Source organism: Carica papaya, chromosome 6, assembly GCF_054855325.1.
Source record: "Carica papaya isolate Zhongbai chromosome 6, ASM5485532v1, whole genome shotgun sequence".
Classification (NCBI taxonomy): domain Eukaryota; kingdom Viridiplantae; phylum Streptophyta; class Magnoliopsida; order Brassicales; family Caricaceae; genus Carica; species Carica papaya.
In genome coordinates, this window is record NC_142314.1 from 9492309 (window position 1) to 9514514 (window position 22206).

At 39.5% G+C, this 22206-nt stretch overlaps 1 protein-coding gene across 14 annotated transcripts; it reads right to left on the reverse strand.

The window, feature by feature from the left end:
* Positions 1 to 1480: 1480 nt before the first annotated feature.
* On the reverse strand, positions 1481 to 22018 carry LOC148253296 (uncharacterized). Of its 14 annotated transcripts, none has more exons than XR_015821328.1 (5): positions 21451 to 21968; positions 15097 to 15312; positions 2472 to 2517; positions 2221 to 2382; positions 1481 to 2091 (listed from the first exon to the last, which is right to left on the reverse strand). XR_015821328.1 is itself a non-coding variant. In XM_088221905.1 (5 exons), exons 2-5 carry the CDS (start codon positions 21488 to 21490, stop codon positions 2289 to 2291), a joined length of 396 nt encoding a protein of 131 aa, XP_088078031.1. In that variant the 5' UTR covers positions 21491 to 21519; positions 21599 to 21974; the 3' UTR covers positions 1481 to 2288. The 14 variants fall into 14 exon arrangements, 3 of the variants coding, with proteins under 3 accessions (XP_088078031.1, XP_088078032.1, XP_088078030.1); XM_088221905.1 differs by having other exon boundaries at positions 1481 to 2382; positions 21451 to 21519; positions 21599 to 21974; XR_015821334.1 differs by lacking the exon at positions 15097 to 15312 and having other exon boundaries at positions 1481 to 2382; positions 2472 to 2542; positions 21451 to 21519; positions 21599 to 21993.
* Positions 22019 to 22206: the final 188 nt, after the last annotated feature.

Below are 22206 nucleotides of genomic sequence, written 5' to 3' on the forward strand. Positions count from 1 at the left end.
CGAACATGGTGAACCTACACATGGATAGAGTCTGAAACTTAATCCAGACGTGGATAAGTATTTGTGAGTGTGGATCACCAAGTTAACGTACCTGTTGTGGTTCTTGTAAGATTTGTGTGTGTGCTATCCACACGATGGAGAGATCCATTTCGCCTTTTCTCGATGACGACATAAACGGCATCGCGTGATAAAACCTTAGAAATGACATTTCGAGTGTATATGTAATCTTTCGTGTGTGTGTGATTATGTTTCGAGATTATGATTAATATTCAAGTGTATCTATATTCTTTCGAGAGTATGTAGATATACATTTAAGAATTGTATATGATATTCGAGAGAATTTAAAATTTTGATCAGAAACATATAAGTGGTGAAAATAATAAATGAATTTTGCATTGAAATATTACTGTTGCATTTATCTCATATTATATGTTTTGCATGAAATCTTATCTAGGTTGAGAAGACAGAAATACTTATTGAGTTGGTGAAACTCATTAAATTTCATCTTGATATTTTTCAGATGAGAAAGAAGAGTCAGAACTGTTGACAGACAAGTATAACCTATAAAAAGGGTTCCTATTTTGTATATTTTGTGTATATTCGAAAAATTTTCGTTTTATTTTGTTAAACTCTAAATTTTGATCTTATGTTCTGTATATATAATCACTGTATATATTACATGGGATGTTAGCTTGTATTATAAATTTTGAGCTATGGGTTGTATATTTGTGAGCCCACTGCATGAAAATGATATGAGCATGAATTATACTTCAAATCGAGAGTTCTGGGGCATTACATAAAGTGTCAGCTCAATTTTTTTATCTTTTGATATGAGTATAATAGCTAAGGTAGAAATTTATTGATTTGATTGGGTAATTAGGAATTAAACTCAAACAATTGATATTGTTACAATTTATTTGGATTGTGGTTTATTAATATATGATATGGTACTGACATAGTTTTTTCTTGTTTTAATCCACTTCCAAATATATGGTATGATTTTTTTATTGTTCTTGTATGATTCTTCAAACTACCATTTTACCTACTTTTACAAACCACCAATTCGATAGTTTTTGAGTGGTAAAAAATTTTGTATCTATTTATACCTTCATAATCTTTTCTTAATTCAATATTTCTCCTAAATTAACTAAAAATTTAATAGATGGCCAGATCCTCTTCTTCCTGCAAATTTTCTCCTTCTCTTCCTTAAAATTCTCTTCTTCTCTCAGTTCTCTCAATTATGCTCTTCACAAATTCTTTTCATTTTTAAAGTTCTTATAGGATTATGCATTTTTTTTAAAAAAATTGATTAGGTATATATTAAAAAGAGCATGATTGAAATTAATATAGCGAATAAAAATATACAAAAATTATAAGAATATATTAATATAGGAATATAAGCTAATATATAAATAATTTGCATAATAGAAATACACAAAAAAATAATATAAATATACAAAAATAATAGGACAGTACAGGATAAGAGTATTGAATTATAATTTAAGAACATGTACTATACAAAAATCAAGCAAGTAGGACAGTACAGAAAATCAAAATAATTGTGAACTAATCAAATTCGACTCCACTAATAATATATAATAATTTTTAAGATTTTTTAATTTCTCACAAAAATATAAAATTATACATCGTTAAACCTCAATTTACCGTAACGGAGAAAAGAGTGGGGAATTCTTACCAAGATCAACGTTTGAGACGTCGAGCTGTCTACTACGTCTCCTAACGGGTACCGAGTTCCTTAAATTTTTCGTGTAGAATTCAAAACATTCGTCGCATACCTAAAAATACTCCAAAAAATCAAAATTCGATGTCCAAAACTCATTCTAACAAATTCTGAGGTTCCAGCATGGCAGCGCGACCGTGCTTCGGCGTCAACTCCGCTGCCCACGGCAGCAGTTTACCTCGACCTAATAGGTTTTGACAAGTTTTGGTCGTATTCCTACAGATAAACACATTAGACGCCTCGGTTGGCCAAAAAATTACAAAAAAATCGAACTTGCCGATGGGGGGCAACTCCAGGTGCGACGGCTTCGCCAGTCCTCCTTCGCTACTGAGGTTCTTTCTTCAGCTACTCTGCACAGAAAAAGATGGTGAACACAATGATCAAAAAATTACGTAAAACGAAATTCAAAAAGGAGCTCATCAGAGAAATTTTGGGATTTTAGCTGTAACAGCTCCGCCGGGCTTTACCCCCTCACCTACCGTCACTCTTTTTTCGATTTGGCCATAGAAGTACTTGGAATCAAATTCTGAGCGGATAGAGAGAATTTTTAACTTTTTTGGCGATCAGTTGTGGCTTTGGTACGACAGCGGTCGACGGTCGGTCCCTTCTCCGGTGTTTGGTTCTTCTCTGACGAAGGGTGGCTGTAACGACCCCCGGAAATTCAAAAAGAAATACATATAATAATCTGAGTGCGGAAGCGAAATAAAAAATTAAGGTTAATATCTCTTACTCGAAGTTTTCTTGTGGATCGGGCTCGGGAACCAGGTCCTCCTGATCTGATATGCTTAAATAAGGAATAAGCTACACTACCTCAATGAAGACATCACACTATATTACCGTCACAGAAGTAAATTTTAAACCAATGCAGTTATTTAAAATAAAACAAATACCATTTTTCTTACCCTTGGAGAACCTGTGAAAATAACCTATAAAAACAATAACATTATACAAATCACAATTTCATACATAAACAGTAACATAAAACACATCATAAACCCGTATTCATTAACAATAACTGACTATCACCGTTTCTTGTTTTTCGCCAGTCCGCTAGTATCCATGGAGATTCATAGGGGTCCCCACTACACGTGAACCATTCCCTTTAAAACAATCTTAATTCCAAGACCATCCCCATACCCCGTCCGGTATGAGTGCCAAAACAATAAACCTCAATACCCCGTCCGGTATAAGGGTGAAGCGGGCCGTCCCCATACCCCGTCCGGTATGAGCACCAAATGACCAAGTCTCAATACCCCGTCCGGTATGAGACAACGTTCACGGTAAAGTTCCCTATAAACCCGATCCGTCGACCATCTCCCAGGATATCTAGTGAGACTGTCATCTTATCCATTTATCAAATCACATCCCATTCCTATTTGTCCTTAGTCTCCGTTACCAACACAAATATAAATACATAAACAAGTAACGTGCATCCAACAAAGCAAGCATATCTTAGATTCCCAAAATCAAACAGTAGTGAAGTAAATAGTGATTCATACATTTAAAACTATAGAATAAATAAACCAGATACTATATAATATTTAAACTGTAAAATAAATCAAGCAGGAATCGACAGGGAATAATGTATGATTTCAGGCTCCATTAGCAACCTTAATTAATTATGCATATCTATTAATTGCACAAAATATAGTATTACCATTTATTCGAACTTTAATTCCATGATAGGAAATAGAGTAAAGGGCCCTTAGTTGATTTGATGCCGAAAGCTAGATTTTCACTGCGCTTACGGGCAGTCCCTAAGTTCTCTGAATTTTTTTCAGAAACTGAAACGCGCTTATGGTACCTACACATGTCCCAAACAATCCAAAAATCAGACCCAGGGCCTACTCAGCCAAACTTGCATTGGTTCCTGTGAAAATACACACTTATGGCCCTCGATGGGTCGAAAAAACACATAAAATCGAAACTTATCGGCGGTGGGGGCTCTCCGGTGCGGCGGCACCTCCGGCTCACGTCGGGTTGGGTGTTTTGCTCCGGTCAACCTATAGAGGAGGAAACGGTGATCATAACAGTGAAAAAATCACATTGAACGGGAATAGGGAAGGGCCTCATCGGAGGCAAAAACTGAGACACCTCGCAGCGGCGCCGCTGAGCTTTGGCGGCTTTTTCAGGTCAATTGGCCGGTGCTTTCGCTTTGATTTGGCAATAGGTGGGTTTAGAATCAAATTATGAGGAAATAGTAAAAAAATTTCCTCGTTTGACGGCCGAAAATTGCTCCGGTATGACGGCGGGTAACGATGGTCGACTCCCCGGCGGCTGGGCTGTCTTCTCAGGCGAGGGGCTCTAGCAGCTAAGGTTAGAGTTTAGGTGTAGATGAGGTTATTTATACCCATCCGCTTTTAATTTGAGCCGTCCATCGCTTTTAATCGGAACCGTCCGATCGTGATTAAATAGAGAATGAATCTGGGTCGTTCATCGCGATTCAATCTAGGCTGTCCGTGCGCGATTCAATCTAGACCGTCCGTGCGCGTTTTTGATATGGGTCATCCCTGTGCACGGGAACGAATCTCAGTCATTCAATCGCGCGCACGCAGATTGCCTACGTGGCTTCCTCCCGCGAGGCCTCTCGCGTCAGCGTCTCTGCCACTTGGCGCATCCTGGTTGGCCGGGGCTGCTGACCGGGTAGCTAGCGTGGCACAACTTTTCTAAATTGCGTTTTGACCTCCAATTTTTGATTTTTCTTTCAAAAATACCCCAGAACCCAAAATTTCACCCATTTTCTCCAAAATTGTTTTAAAAAAAATTCCTAAATAATTTTTACCCATTTTTATTATTATTATTTCCATTAAAATAAAATAAAATAAATTAGATTCTATTAACACTAAATTATATTTATATATAATAAATTAAAATAAAATAAAATAATATAATATAATAATAATAAAAATGAAAAGACATTTTTAGGTGTTACAACTCTCTCCCCCTTAAAAGAAATTTAGTCCCTCAAATTTGTCTCTTACTCTCAATTGAACAACTGGGGTACTGGACTCTAAAGTCTGATTCTAGCTCCCATGTAGCCTCCCTTAGTGTGTGGTTCTGCCATACAACCTTTACAAAGGATATTTCCCGGTTGCGGAGTAATCTACTTTTTCGATCCGTAATGCCGACTGGTACTTCCTCGTAGGATAAGTCCTCCTGGAGTGGGAGTGGTTCGTGGGCCAAGACATATGAGGGGTCCAAGTTGTACTTGCGTAGCATGGACACATGAAACACATTGTGGATCTTGGAAAGCTCTGGAGGTGGTGCTAGTCTGTAGGCGACGGTACCAATCCTATCTAAAACTTCAAATGGTCCAATAAATCGGGGGTTCAGTTTTCCCCTCCTGCCGAACCTACTAATTCCCTTGAAAGGAGTGACCTTAAAAAACACCCAGTCGCCTTTCTCAAACGCTAAATCTCTCATTCGGGTGTCCGCATAACTCTTCTGCCTGTTCTGAGTCATCTGAATGTTCCTTCTGATCTTAACTATCTTGGATGTAGTCTCCTCTACCAGCTCCGGTCTGAACAATTTTCTATCGCCCACTTCTTCCCAACAAATCAGCGATCTGCATGGGCGCTCATATAACGCCTCATACGGAGCTATGCCAATGCTCGTTTGGTAGCTATTGTTGTAGGCAAACTCTATCAGGGGCAGATGGTCGTCCCAATGGCCCCTAGAGATAAGGACACAAGCTCGAAGTATATCCTCAAGCGTACGGATTGTCCATCAGTCTGATGGTGGAAGGCAGTATTAAGGGACAGTTTTGTTCCCATGACTTGCTGAAAGCTACTCCAAAACCGAGAAGTAAATTTGGGATCCCTATCGGACACCACTGTCACTGGGACTCCATGCAGTCTGACTATTTTTCGGATATACATTCTTCCCAACTTGTCTAAGGGATCGGTCATCTTGATGGCTAAGAAGTGGGAAGACTTGGTAAGCCGATCAACAATTACCCAGATGGCGTCATGTCCTGAGTATGCCTTAGGTAACCCTGTCACGAAGTCCATGGTGATATGTTCCCACTTCCACTCTGGGATCGACAAAGGCTAAAGTAACCCGCCTGGGCGCTGATGCTCTGCCTTGACTTGCTGACATACCAAGCATTTAGACATAAAGTCAACTGTCCCTTTTCATCCCATTCCACCAAAATTGGGGTCGCATGCTTTGGTACATTTTGGTGCCTCCGGAATGCATGACAAATTTTGAGCTATAAGCCTCTGTCATGTAGTCTCTCTTTAACTCACTGTCACTTGGAACACACACCCTGTTCTGAAATCAGAGTAACCCATCGGCGGAGACTCGGAATTCTGAGCTGACTCCCTGTTCTGCATTGTTCTTGAGCGCTACTAACGTGGGATCAGCTGACAGAGTTTCCCTTATTCTCTGGATTAACTCAGGCTGGACAGTCAAATGGCCCAAACATGTGACTTTCCTCAAGTCCTGAAATAAAACATGTTGTGTAGCCCCAATTTGCCTGCATTCTAAGATTATCAAATGGGCTAAGATACCTGCACTTTTTCTGCTGAGTGCATCGGCTACCACGTTGTCTTTACCCGGATGGTACAAGATATCACAATCATAATCCTTAAGAAGTTCTATCCACATTCTCTGACGCATGTTGAGATCTTTTTGAGTGAATATATGTTTCAAACTCTTGTGATTGGTATAGATCTGAAAGGTCTCTCCATATAAATAATGGCACCAAGTCTTCAAGGCGTGTACGATTGCGGCAAGCTCTAAGTCATGGGTGAGAATTTTTTTCATGACTCTTTAATTGTTTGGACTCATAGGCTATGACCTTCCCACACTGCATTATAACACAACCCAGGCCTAGATAGGAGACATCACTATAAACTATATATCCCCCCGATCCACTCAGTAAGGCCAGCACAGGTGTAGTAGTCAGCCACTTCTTTAGTTCTGAAAAACTTCTTTCACAGTCCTCATTCCACTCAAACTTGGCATTCTTCTTTGTGAGTTGGGTTAGGGGAGCCGCTAGAGTAGAAAATTCTTCAATGAACCTGTGATAATAGCCCGCCATTCCCAGAAAGCTACGAATTTTTTTAACTGATGTCAATTTCTCCCAGCCGAGCACCGGTTCAACCTTTTCAAAATTCACTGATACTCCATCCTTCGATATTATGTGCCCTAGGAAGGCGGTATGCTCAAACCAGAATCCACACTTACTCAACTTTGCCTACAGTTTCTTTCTTTTGAGAACCTGCAAAATCTGGGTTAGATAGTGAGCATGTTCCTCTCTGCTTCTTGAGTAAACGAGGATGTCATCGATGAACACGATAACAAATTGATCTAAAAATTTTTTGAAGACCCCTGTTCATCAGATCTATGAAGATGACTGGGGCGTTGGTTAGCCTAAATGGCATGACCAGGAATTCATAATGTCCGTACCTAGTTCGAAAAGCTGTCTTTGAGATGTCTTCTGTCCTTATTTTCACCTGATGGTAACCTGATCGCAAGTCTATTTTGGAGAAGACTTGCGCACCCTACAATTGATCGAAGAGGTCATCAATCTTGAGAATGGAATACTTGTTCTTGATTGTGACCCTGCTCAATCCTATGTAATCAATACATAGTCTCAACGCTCTATCTCCTTTCCTGGCAAAAGTGACTCCGGCACCCCAAGGGGACACATTATATCTGATAAAATCACTGTCTTGCAATTCAGTTATCTGTTTCCCCAGTTCCTCCATCTCAACGCGGCTCATACGGTAAGGAGCAACTGATAGGCTGGGTGCCTGGCTGTAGATATATGGTGAATTCGACTTCCCTATCCACTAGCAGTCCGGGTAGTTCATCCGGAAACATATCTGGAAAGTCTCGAACTACCGGAATCTCTTGAATACAATTCTTTTTCTTGGGTTTGCCTAGTTAGAGAAAATAGCAAGGTTAAGGTACTAGACAAATAAGAAAACTTGCCATCAAGTAATAAATACTAAATGATTTTATAAATTTATAAATGGCTCATCATTAGGAGGATTAAATACAACCTTCTTGCTAAAGCAATCTACGGTGGCGTGACATGCTGCTAGCTAATTCATCCCTAAAATTATTTCAAAATCCTCCGTATCTAATTCTATTAGGTCTACTTTCAGTTTCCTATTTGCTATCTCTACGGCACAAGCCATGTAGACAATTTCTTCCAATAGTGTTACACTCCCAGCAGTAGACACAAATAACATTGAATCAAGTTTATCAGGTAATACATTAAATTTGGGTGCAAAAACAAGTGAAATAAATGAATGCGGTGCACCAGTGTCAAACAAAATATGAGCAAGATGGTTACAGATAGTGTACATAGCCTGTAGCACGTCCGGATCGGCTTCATCATCTTGCTGGGTGAGGTTGTAAGCCTTGCCCTAGATGAGAGATCTTCCCTGATTCTGGTTCCTTGGACACTCTCTCGCATAGTGTTGGGCACTACCACATATGCGACAGGTGGTGTTGAGGCGGTGGCATGGTCGGTCCTCGTGATCAATGCAGCAATATTGACAGATCTTACCACGTCCTGCTACTAGAGCCTTAAAAGGAGCTTGGATCACCGGTTTGGGCCTCTTGTTCTGTTGGACAGGCGCGATAGGTGCTGGTCTGCGGGGTGGAGCTGAGGGTCTGTGGCTCCCTGTTGACTGAGAGAGGGTGTGGAGGCTCCTTTCCACTAACTATGTCTTGGCCAGAATGGCCGAGTAAGTCCTGAGCTCCAATACAAATAAATGCTGCTTGATCTCTGGGCGGAGGCCCCACTGGAACCTTCTAGCCTTCCTACCCTCGTCCATCAGTGTCTTAGGGGAGTATCGGCCCAACTCCAGAAACTTACGAGCATATTCTGATACCGTCATGTTCCCCTGGACCAACTAGACAAACTCCATCTCCTTCAGATGTCGGATGTGCTCTAGGAGGTACTCTGCATGAAAGGCTGCTAAGAACTGCTCCCAAGTAACTGGAGCAGGCAGGGTGGTCTGCTTGAGTTCCCACCAGCGGTCTGTTTCTCCCACCAGCATGTAGGTAGAAAGGGTGACCCTCTGCTCGGGAGTCACTCCTAGGGTCTTGAAGGCCTTCTCCGTCTCTGCCAACCAGTACTGGGCATCTTCAAAAGATGATTCCCCTACAAAAATAGATGGGTTCAGTTTTCTGTACCTTTCTACGTAGCTTGGGTCAATCATGGAAGGAGTTGGGTCCCGCAGAAGAGGGACTGGGCCAGGCTGAGGATAGACTGGGGGGCCCTGTGGTGGTACTTGCTGATATGGTGGGGGCACCAGATTATACTGTGGTGGTACCGAGCAGTACTGTGGCTGGGGCACTGGATTATATTGCGGCGGTGGCACCGAGTGGTACTGTGGAAGAGCAGGCTCATACCGGGGTGGCTCGGGATCCTCTCGCTGTAGTGGTGGCTCAACCTGTGGCTGTGGGGGAGGATCGGGTAGGTCCCTTCTCTCCTCTCAACCCTGCTGGGCAGCAATGAGTCTCTCTAGCATCTCAAATATCCTGTCAACATTTTCCCGAAGTGAACCATCTCGGGCTGCTCGGTTTGGTGGGGTCTTCCTCTTCTCATCTCTCTATACCTGCATTTCACAAGGAATGGTTGAGTAATGATTCATTGGCTTGGTGTTCCTCTATGTATCATTGCATAAAGGATGAGTCCAAGGAACGCGGCTCTAATACCAACTGTAACGACCCCGAAAATTTAAAAGAAAATACATATAATAATATGAGTGCGCAAGCGAAATAAAAGATTAAAGTTAATATCCCTTACACAATAACTTAAAAGTATTAAACAATATCACGGAATAAGTTCTCTAAAAGAAATACGAGTAATGGAAAAAATAAAGGAAACTATAAAGTATCTAGCATCTACTCGCCATCTTCTTGTGGATCGGGCTCGGGAACCAGATCCTCCTGATCTGAAATTGTTAAATAAGGAATGAACTACACTAGTTCAGTGAGAACATCACATTATATTACCGTCATAGAAGCAAAGGTAGGTAGCAAACCGAAAACAACTAATGGAGCACAAATTTTAAACCAATATAGTTATTTAAAATAAAACAACTTATCATTTTTCTTACACTTGGAGAACTTGTGAAAGCAACCTATAAAGACAATAACATCATACAGATCACAATTTCATGCATAATCAGTAACATAAAACACATCATAAGCCCATATTCATTAACCATAATTGACTATCATCATTTCTCGTTTTTCACCAGCCCGCTAGTATCCATGGGGATCCATAGGGGTCCCCGCTACACGTGAACCATTCCCTTTAAAACAATCTTAATTCCATGGCCGTCCTCATACCCCGTCCGGTATGAGCGCCAAAACAATAAACCTCAATACCCCGTCCAGTATGAGGATGAAGCAGGCCGTCCCCATACCCCGTCCGGTATGAGTGTCAAATGACCAAATCTCCATACCCTGTCCGGTATAAGATAACGTTCACGGTAGGGTTCCCTATGAACCCGGTCCGTCCACCATCTCCTAAGATATCTAGTGAGACTATTATCTTATCTATTTATCAGATCACATCCCATTCCTATTTGTCTTTAGTCTCCGTTACCAACTCAAACATAAATACATAAACAAGTAACGTGCATCCAATAAAGCAAGCATATTTTAGATTCCCAAAATCAAACAATAGTGAAGTAAGTAATGATTCATGCATTTAAAACCATAAAATAAATAAACCAGATATCATAATGTATTTAAACTGTAAAATAAATCAAGCAGGAATCGACAGGGAATAATGTCCGATTTTGGGCTCTATTAGCAACCTTAATTAATTATGCATATCTATTAATTGCACTAAATACAGTATTACCATTTATTCAAACTTTAATTCCATGACAGGAAATAAAGTGAGAGGTTCTTACTTGATTTGACACCAAAAACTAAATTTTCACTGCACCTACGGGCGGTCTCTGGGTTTCCTGAATTTTTTTCAGGAACTGAAACGCGCTTACGGTACTTACACAAGTCCCAAATAACCCAAAAATCAGACCCAGCGCCTACTCAGCCAATTTCAAAATTCTGGCACAGCGGCTTCTCCGTGCTCTGTCGACGGCGTTGTCGCGATCCGCCTCGGGTTGGCTGTTTTCGGCAAAATTCAGCCAAACTTGCATCGGTTCCTGTGAGAAAACACACTTAGAGCCCTCGGTAGGCCGAAAAATACAAAAAATCGAAACTTACCGGCGGTGGGGGATCTCCGGTGCAGCAACTCCTCCGGCTCACGTCACGGTTGGGTGTTTTGCTCCGGTCAACCTGTAGAAGAGGAAACGGTGATTATATCGGTGAAAAAATCACATCGAACGGGAATCAAGAAGGGCTTCATTGGAGGCAAAAACTGAGACATCCCGGCGCCGCTGAGCTTCGAATGCATTTTCTGGCCAATTGGTCAGTGTTTTCACTCTGATTTGGCCATAAGTGGGTTTAGAATCAAATTTTGAGCAAATGGTAGAATTTTTACCTCGTTTGACGACCGAAAATTGCTCCGATACGGCGGCGGGTGGCGGTGGTCAGCTCCCCGGTGGCTGGGCTGTCTTCTCCGGTAAGGGGCTCTGGCGGCTAGGGTTAGGGTTTGGATGCGGATGAGGTGATTTATACCCATCCGCTTTTGATCTAAGTCGTCCATCGCTTTTAATCTGGATCGTCCGATCGCGATTAAATAACAAATGAATCTGAACCGTTCATCGCGATTCAATCTGAGCCGTCCGTGCGCGATGCAATCTGGCTCGTCTCTGCGCGTTTTTGATCTGGGTCGTCCCTACGCGCGAGAACGGATCTCAGCTGTTTGATCGCCCACGTGGCTCCCTCCTGCGTGGCCTCCCGCGTCAGCGTCTCAGCCACCTGGCGCGTCCTTGTTGGTTGGGGCTGCTAACCGAGCAGCTGGCGTAGCACAACTTTTTTAAATTACGTTTTGACCTCCGATTTTTGATTTTTCTATCAAAAATACCCTCAGAGCCCAAATTTTCACCAATTTTTCCCAAAATTATTTTCAATTAAATCTCTAAATAATTTTTGCCCTTTATTATTATTATTATTATTATTTTCATTAAAATAAAATAAATTAAATTAAATTCTATTAACACTAAATTATATTTATATAGAATAAATTAAATTAAAATAAAATAAAATAATATAATAATAATAAAAATGAAAAGAAATTTTTGGGTGTTACAGTGGCGGTTAGGGTTCAAGTTCCTGTGTGATGCGAAATATTTATAACCATCCTGCGTTGATCTGGACCGCCCATCGCAATCGATCTCGTCCGTCCAATTGTGCCTAAAAAATAAACGAATCTAGATCGTTCATCCCGATTGATCTCAACCATCCAATCGCGCCTAAGGGAGAAACAAATATGGACTGTCCACGCGTGCAGGATCGATCCTGGGTTGTCCAATCGTGGGGCACGCAAATCGCTATCTGTTTCTAATTTTTCTTTCAAAAACATCCACATAACCCAAATTTTCACATTTTTTTTCCAAAATTATTTTCAATATCGTCACTAATTCATTTTTTCTCAAAATTCTACTTAAATAAAAATAAAATAAAATAAAATAGTTAATTATTTTAAACTGCTAATTAAAAGATAAAAAATTTGTCTTGGATCCGAGTATTACAACTCTCTCCCCTTAAGAAAATTTGATCCCTCAAATTAGTCACTCTCTCACTCAGTCGAGCAGCTGGTTGGAACTGCGCCCTGAAGCTTGATTCAAGTTCCCAAGTGGCCTCTTCCTGCGTATGGTTCTGCCATAGGATCTTGATGAATAGAATTTTTCGATTGCACTACTCTTTAGGTCTACAATCCCTACCGGTACCTTTTCATATGATAGATCATACTCGAGTAAAAAAGGCTCATGGGATAGGATGTGTGAGGGGTCCTGGTTGTACTTGCTTAGTATAGATACGTGAAACACATTATGAACTCTGGATAGCTCTAAAGGTAGTACTAGTCTGCACGCAGTCATACCAATCTGTTCTAAGATCTCAAATGATCCGATGAATCGGGGATTTAATTTTTTCCTATTGCCAAACTTACTGATCCTTTTGAAAGAAGTGAACTTGAGAAATACTCGATCACATTTCTCAAATTTCAAATCCCTCCTCCGGAGGTCTGCATAACTTTTCTGTTTACTCTGAGCTGTGTGGATATTCTTCTTAATCTTAATTATCTTGATTATAGTCTCCTCCACAAAATTTGGACTGAATAATTTTCTATCACCCACATCTTCTCAACAAATCGATGATTTGCATGGGCGGCTATACAATACCTTGTAAGGAGCCATACCGATACTTGTCTGATAACTGTTATTGTAGACAAACTCTATTAGAGATAGGTGATCATCCCAATGACCTCTAAAATCTAGAACACAACCTTGGAGTATATCCTCTAATGTGCGAATCGTACTATCTGACTGTCCATCGGTTTGAGGGTGGAATGCAATGTTAAGGGATAGTTTCGTTCTCATACCTTGCTGAAAACTAGACTAAAATCGAAAAGTGAACCTGAGGTCTCTGTCGAATGCCACTGACATTAAAACTCCATGTAACTTGACTATCTCTCGGACATATATTCTTGTTACCTTATTCAATGAGTCGGTTATCTTGTTAGCCAAAAAGTGAGAATACTTAGTGAGTCGGTCGACAATTAACCCAACAGCATCATATCCTGAGTGTGCCTTACGCAACCCTATTACGAAATCCATTGTGATATGTTCCCACTTCCAGTCTAAAATTGGTAATGGCTGAAATAACCCGCTCGGGCGTTGATAATTTGTCTTAACCTGTTGGCATGCTAGACACTTGGAAACAAAATCGTCTACCTCTCTTTTCATCCCACTCTACCAAAATTGAGATCATATACTTTGATACATTTTAGTACTTCCGGAATGTATTGCGAATTAGGAGAGCCTTTGTCATAATGTACCTTTTTAGTTCGTTGTCATCTGAAATACACACTTTGTCCTGAAACTTGAGCAATCCATCAGCAGAGACTCGAAATTCTGGATGGACTCCCTGTTTTGCATCTTTCTTGAGGGCGGCTATGATGGAATCGGTTAATTAGCTTTCTCTTATTCTCTAGATCAATTCGAGTTAGATAGTAAGGTGGCCAAACATGCAACTCTCTTTTAAGTGCTGTAGTCGTATCTGCTGTGCCCTTATTACCCTGCATTCAGAAACCATTATATGAGCTAACATAACTGCACTTTTTCTGCTGAGCGCGTGAGCTACTACATTACCCTTATCTGGGTGATATAAGATATTACAATCATAATTCTTGAAGAGTTCTATCAAACGCCTCTGACACATGTTCAGATCATTCTGAGTAAATATGTGTTTCAAGCTCTTATGGTCAGTAAAAATCTCTCTATACAGGTAGTGGTGCCAGATCTTCAAGGTGTGGATAATGGTGGCAACTTTTAAGTCGTGGATGGGATAATTTTTCTCATAACTCTTTAACTGCCTGGACCATAAGCTATAACTTTACCATGTTGTATCAGAACACAACCCAACCCTAGGTAGAAGGCATTACTGTACACTATATATCCACATGTCTCATACGGTAATGCCAACACGAGTGCAGTGGTCAATCACTTCTTAAGTTTTGTAAAGCTCTTTTCGTATTCTATGTTCCGTTCAAACTTAACGTTCTTTTTTGTTAATCGGGTCAAAGGAACGCTTAGACTAAAAAATCCTTCTACAAACATGCGGTAAATAACCTATCATTTCCAGAAAATTACGAATCTCTTTAACTGATGTCAATTTCTCACATTCAAGTACTGTCTCAACTTTTTCAGGGTTCATTGATACTCCATGCTTTGATATGATATATCTTAGAAAGCTAGTCTACTCGAGCCAGAACCCACACTTACTCAACTTTACATACAGTTTCTTCTCCTTGAGAACCAACAAAACCTGAGTCAGGTGGTGAGTGTGTTCCTTTCTACTCTTTAAATAGACTAAGATATCATCAATAAACTGATCCAATAATTGTCTAAAAGTCCTGTTCATTAAATCTATAAAAATTGTTGGTGTATTAATTAGTCCAAAGGGCATGACTAGAAACTCATAATGTCCGTACCTGATTCTAAAAGTTATTTTGGGAATGTCTTCTATCCTGTTCTTTACCTAATAGTAACCCAAATGCAAATCTATTTTGGAGAAAACCTCGACACCCTGCAACTGGTCAAAAAAATCATCAATTCTAGGAAGAAGTACTTGTTCTTGATCATACCTTGGTTCAATCCCCTGTAGTCAATTACACAATCGTAATGTCCCATTCTCTTTCCTTACAAATCCAACACCCCAAGGATATACACTATGTCGGATGAACTCACCGTCTTGCAATTCATTGATCTGTTTCCTCAGTTCTTCCATCTCGACACGATTCATGTTGTAAGAGACAACAGAGATAAGTTGAGTGCTATACTGAAGATCTATAGTGAATTCAACTTTCCTGTGTACTGGCAGTCCGGATAGCTCATCAAGAAATACATTCAGGAAGTCTCGAACTATTGGAATCTCTTGAATGCAAACTTCTTTCTTAGATTTGTCTAATGTAAAGAAGACAACAAAGTTAAAGCACTATATAATGAAGAAATTACCATGAAAAAATAAAATTTAAAATTTTCATTAACTTGTAAATAGTTATTCGTTAGGAGAATTGAATACAATTTTTTTATGAAAACAATCTACGATGGCGTAGTACACCACTAACCAGTTCATTCCCAAGATTACATCAAAGTTCCCCGTGTTAATCTTTATCAAGTCCACACTCAATTTTCCATCTGCTATATCTATGATATAACCTTTATATATAACATTTCCTAGTAGTGTCCTACTTCCAATAATAGATACAAACAACATAAAATCAAATCTTTCCAGTGATATATTTAAGTTTTGTCTAAAAGTATGTGACACAAACGAATGTGAAGCACCAATATCAATCAAAACATGTGCAATTGTGAACTAAACAGTTCCAGCTCTATTAGTAACTTGTAATTATTTTTAAAATTTTCTAATTTTTCACAAAAACACAAAATTATACATCATTAAAGCTCAATTTACCGTAACAGAGAGAAAGATGAGAGATTCTTACCTACATCAGTGTTTCGAGACATTAAGCTGTCTATTACGCTTCCTAACGGGTACCGAGTTCCTTAAATTTTTTTTAATAGAATTCAAAACACTCGTCAGATACATAAAAATACTCCAAAAAATTAAAAATTGATGTCCAAAACTCATTCCGACTAATTTTGGGGTTCTGGCATGACGCCACCGTCGTGTTCCGGCGCCCACGGCGATGGTTCGCTTCGGCCTGACTATTTTTGGCTGTATCCTTGTAGAAAAATATGTTAAGGGCCTCGATTGGCCAGAAAATCACAAAACAATCGAATCTACCGGCATGGAGGACCTCTGGGTGCAGCGGCTCCACCGATTCTCCTTCGTAGTTGAGATTCTTTCTTCGGCTACCCTGCATCGAAAAAGACGGTGAACACAATGATTGAAAGATCACATGAAATGAAAATCGAGAAGGAACTCAGAGGGATTTTGAAGTTTGAGTCGTCGCGGCTCCACCAAGTTTTGCCCACGATTTCCAACTCACCCGCCATATCTCTTACTCCAATTTAGCCACAAGGGTATTCGGAATCAAATTCCAAGCGGATAGGGAGAATTTTTATCTTTTTTGGCGGTCCGTAGTGGCTCTGGTGCAGTGGCTGTGCGGCAGATTTACAGTCGACCTCCTTCTCTAACATCTAGTTCTTCTTCTCCGGCAGGGACTGACAGTTAGAGTTCAGATTCTCGTGTGATGCGAAATATTTTTAACCATCCTGCGTTGATTTGGATCGTCCATCGCGATCGATCCCGTTCATCCGATCGCGCCGAATGAGGAAACGAATTTGAACCGTTCATCGTGATTAATATCGATTGTCTGATCGCGCCTCACAAAAAAATGAATCCGGACCGTCCATACGCGCGTGATCGCTCTTGGACCGTCCAATTGCAAGGCACACAGATCACCAACGTGACCTCCCGCGTAGCACCGACGTCAGCGCGCCTTACCACGTAGCGCGTTCGGGTTCGTCGAGACTACTAACTGGGCGGTCCTACGTGACCGAACTTTTTCTATTTGCACTTTGACACTCTGTTTCTAATTTTTCTTTCAAAAACATTTCTAAACCCATGTTTTTACCAATTTTTCCTAAAATTGTTTTTAATATCGTTTTTAATTAATTTTTTCTCAAAATTTCAAGTAAATAAAAATAAAATAAATTAATCAATTATATTAAATTAATAATTAAAAAATAAAAACTTTATCTCAGGTCGTTCTTCAAGCCTGGGTATTACACATACTCTGCCATTACCATACAACACTACATTAATGAACCACCTTGTAAGTCATCTAAACGAGTCCTTAAAGATTGAATGGTAACAAATAACAGAGAAATAGTTAAATCAATTCTAAAGCAGGAAGTGCAAGAATAAATACCTGTAAATTTTGATTGGAAAGTCAACCATGAACTAAATCCAATCTTCGTTTCTCTCTTGTGCCTCCTTTTGTGTTGTGATAGTTTTTTCGTGGTTCTCATCTCTATATTTCTTAAACATATGACTTGTATTAGAGCTAGTTGGGATCCATGGGAATTTTTGACAGTACTCGATTCCAAGAATCCAAGAAAATGAAGTGATGAAGCAAGTACAAGATATGGACAGGAGGTTGGATTAGGATATGGGAAATTTGAAGCAAAAACTTCGAGGAATGAAACAAGAATTAGGAGACATGAAAAAATTATTGGCAATGTTAGTAACACAATGGACAACCGAACCTGAAGGATGATTGGATCATAGCAACAAAAAACAAACAAGAAAAGTAGAATGAGTTAAACAAGGAGATTAAGAGTAAAGCTGGATTTTTCATGATTTGATGGGGAACATTTTAAAGGCTGGCGATACAAGGTGGAAAGATACTTTGAAATTGATAAAAACAGTGTAGATTTAAAGGTAAAATTGGTTTCTTTATTTTTGGAAGATGGTGCACTTGAGTGGCATCAGACCTTAACGGAAAAATAAAGGGGTCATGGCTTAGTTGGAAAGAATATATTGAAAGCTTGGAAGTCATATTTGGAGAAACTGCATACAACGACCCCATTTAGAGCTAACCATGTTGAGGCAAGAAGAATCTATAGAAAAATACTTCAAGCAATTTAATATGTTAGTGAGCCGAGTTGACCTCATTAACGGATAATAAATCAGCTTTTTCATCATAGGATAGAAAAACAGAGTTGAAAGTGCTTGTGAGAGCTCCTAGCACCTTACAACAAGAACAGAGGGTTGGAAAATTGCAAGAAGTTCTGGTTGCAATGGACTGAAGCCTTAAAGCCTCCATGACCAGATACCTATCATATAAAGAACATGTTAAGTGGAGACAACCTAGTTCCACCTATAAGATACTTAGTACCTGGTCCCTCATATAAACATTATCCTATAAAAAAAAAAATCAGTCCCAACCCAAACCGACTGCCACTCAAACAAAGGCCTTTAAAACAACCCACAACTAACCAAAATTTTCAACCAACACAAAAAGCACAACTGGATTATTACCCACCACGCCAAATACCAGAACTTTGAAGTTAAGCCCTCATGCATTGGGGAAAAAAAACTTAAAAGGAGTCGGCTACTTATGTGATGAGAAATACTATGTGGGCCACAAATGCAAGAATTAAAAACTGTAGAAACAGTACATGAAGAGAAGAAGAAGAATCAGGGAACAATCAGAACCAGAAGGGATAAAAGAGGGAAAAAAAAAAAAGAAAAGATAAGCAACCATACACCTCCATGCATATCATAATGGGGATTTACAGGCTGAAAATTCAATAAGCTCCATGCGAGTTAAAGGAAGGATAGGGAGAAGGGAAATTCACATGTTAATTGATTCAGGCAGCAGTAACAATTTCCTTGAGGTTGCAGTTGCTAAGGAATTAACATAATGTGGTCACCACCAAGCCAATGTTAATTCAAGTAGCCAGTGGATACATTATACAATGCAGACAAGACAAGAAAGACCTATAGTAGAGTATGCAAGGAGAGAAGTATCAGGCAACTTCTTTTATTGTACCACTCGGAGGAGACAAAGCTGTGTTAGAAATCAGTGATTAACCAAACTGGATGATATAGTTTGTATCTCTAAGCAGCTAACAATGATGCATAAGAAAGAAGAACAGTGGGAAAGGCTTGAAGGAGAAAAGGAAACAACAATCAAACAGGTCTTTGAAGTAAAGATGATGAAATTAATAAGAGGTCTACTAGCTCAGTTATGGAGCATTAAAACCAATTTCACCACTGGCAGACTCACCTATGAAATCCATAGTCAACCACAACATTTTTAACTCAAGTACAGCTGATCCTCGATCAGTTTGAAGATGTTTTTGATACTTCAACCATCCTACTTCCACATTGCAACCCTGACCATCAAATCTGACTTACAGATCCTAACAAGACAGTAAACATAAGGCCCTACAAGCACTCCAAAGAGTAGAAAGATGTTATTGAATAGATGGTGAGGAGTACTAGAATCAGGGAAAGAGAGACTGGAATAAACGGACAACATAAAAACTATTACATGGGTAGCAAAAGATTCATCAGAAATCATGGCAGCATTAAACCCCTTAGTAATATGCTCAAAGAAGGACACTTCAAATGGAAAGATGCAGCAGTTCGAGCATTTGAAGAATTGAAGGACAAAATTACCATAGTACCAATTCTGACGCTTCCCAACTTTAATGAACAGTTTGTGGTCAAAACAGATGTCTCTTAAGAAGGCATGGGAGCACTGTTAACGCAAAAGGCCACACCATAGCTTTTATCAGCTAAGCTTTTCAGGTTGAACACTTTTATTATTTGTTTATAAAAAAAGAACTCATGGCTCTTGTCTTTGCAGTTTCCAAGTGGCAACATTACTTGATGGGTAGGAAATTCCTTGTCCTAACAAATCGTTATAACCTTAAATATCTAGTCCAGAGAATGACAACTATAACACAGCTCCGGTGGCTATCCAAATTTATGGGCTTTGACTATGAAATTACATAGAAAAGGGAAAAGAAAATAAGGTGGCAGATGCACTTTCTTGGAAACTCTTCATGGAGATAAAGCAAACAAATTTCCCTATTCACACCAAAATTAATTCAAGAGGTTCAACCAAGTTGCCAAGAAGATTTGGTAGTACAAAGAATCCTGACCAAGCTGAACCAAGAACAAACCGGCCAGTCTTCATTCATTATGCAAGATGGAATTTTATGGAAGAAAGGCTGCCTGGTAATCAGCTCTAATATGGCACTTCTGAACAAAATCATCAATTAGTTTCACACGAAGCCAGTGGTTACTCACTCAGGGGTTCAAGCTACCTTTAAAAGAGTATCTTTACTCTTTTTATTGGAGGGGCATGGAAAAGAACATGCACAACTGCATTTGCAATGTGATACTGGTCAATGTTATGAGACAATTGCTGCCATAACCTTTACGGTTACAGCAATTACAAATCCTTCGCAGTCCCAAGTCAGGAGTTTCCATGGACTTTATTGAGGGGTTTCCTCAATCACATGGGAAGAATTCCATCGAGGTAGCTGTTGACGGACTCACCAAATATTCCAATTTCATAGCCCTCACACACCTTTATTCAGTTCACACAGTGGCCAAGATCTTCATGGACACTATTTTTTGCCTCATGGGTGTCTAGAAACGATAGTCAGTGACCGAGACAATATTTTCATCAGCACTTTTTGGCAAGAGTTGTTCTAGCTTCAAGGAGTGGAACTTGCTACTCCCACTGCACACCATCCATAAATGGATGACCAAACAGAAGTTGTAAATCGATGCTTGAAAACATATTTGAGGTGTACGTAACATGAACAGCCTTCCAACTGGTCCCAATGGCCCCTGATAGCATAATATTAGTACAATACCAATTTTCAACCTCTATACAAACTGCACCTTTTGAAGCTCTATACGGGTATTTGCCACCTGTACATGTTCCTTAGGTATCGGACAACTCTATTACACACAGCTTGGAAACATTTCTACAAGAAACGGAAGCTACTCTACAGCTTCTCAAATTCCATCTATCAAGGGGACAACAAAGGATGAAACAACAAATTGACAAACGTCGCACAGATAGGGAATTTCAATTGGGGGACCACGTCTACTTAAAGATTCAACTTTACTGACAGTAAACCATAGCCCTTTGATCTAATTCAAAGCTTGACTCCATTTACAAAGTGTCCCTTCTTAATCCTCGATAAAGTGGGCAAGGTTGCTTACATGTTCCAACTGTCGCAGGGTAGCAAGCGTCACCTCGTATTCTATGCGTCATAACTTAAAACGCATCCTTGCCAGTTTCCTTATCACAGATTAACAAGCCTACGGTGAAGCTCCAAATCCAATGGTCAGGCGGTCACAGTCCTACTTAGGAAGATGCAGGTCACGTAAACCCAAATTTTCCAGGATTTTCCCTCAAGGACAAGGGACTGTAAAGAGGAGCTATGATATGTTTAAAATAGCTAGGGTTTCAATTTAGGGATTCGATTGGGTAATTAGGAATTGAATTTAAATGATTGCTACCATTAGGGATTAGACCGTAAGAAATAACAAAAGAATAGTTAAATCAGTCGTAAAGCAGGAAGTGCAAGAATGAATACCTGTAAATTCCAATTGAAATGGCAACCATGAACGGAACATAATCTTTGTTTTTTCTCTCGCGTCTCTCTCTGTGTTGTAATAATACTTTTGTGAGTCTCTCTCTATGTTTCTTAAATGTATTATTTTATTTTTTAAATGCGAACTAACCGGGAATATATTGCGACAAATTGATGCAAATATGGTGAATGAAGGAAGCTGTTGTTTTTGAGCGAAGAGTGGGAGCGGTTATTCTCTAAAGCACCCATAAGTTGTGAACTTGGATGAAGTATTCTTCAGCAGCTGTGAAGACCCTTACAAATCCATTATATAGGCAGAATTTATTGCATAAACTAAGATTTACGGCTCAAGAAATTTGTCTAATCTACATATGGAGCAAAATTACAGCACTGACATTTTTTGTTGAGAATTAAGCAGCAATTGCAATTTTTCACAATTCGGTGGTTTATGGGAAAATTAAACATTTTAATTTGTTTACAAAACCACTTCCACCTTACAGGTTCGAGCTTCTAAGGCAGCAAATAAAAATTTACACGTGACTTCTAATGTTACTTTATATTTTGTTTTGGGTCAAAAGTTGGTCTTATTATTTAAGGATTGTTCATGTCTATTTTTTTAAAGAGTTATTTAAGTGTAAGCATGTTAATAGAATAAAACAGAAAAAAAAAAAAAAAAAAAAAAAGATTCCTTCCGCGCCGCTGCAATTTCAATTTCAATTTGCTTTTATTGCAAAAAATACCATCAGCTCTTGCAATAAA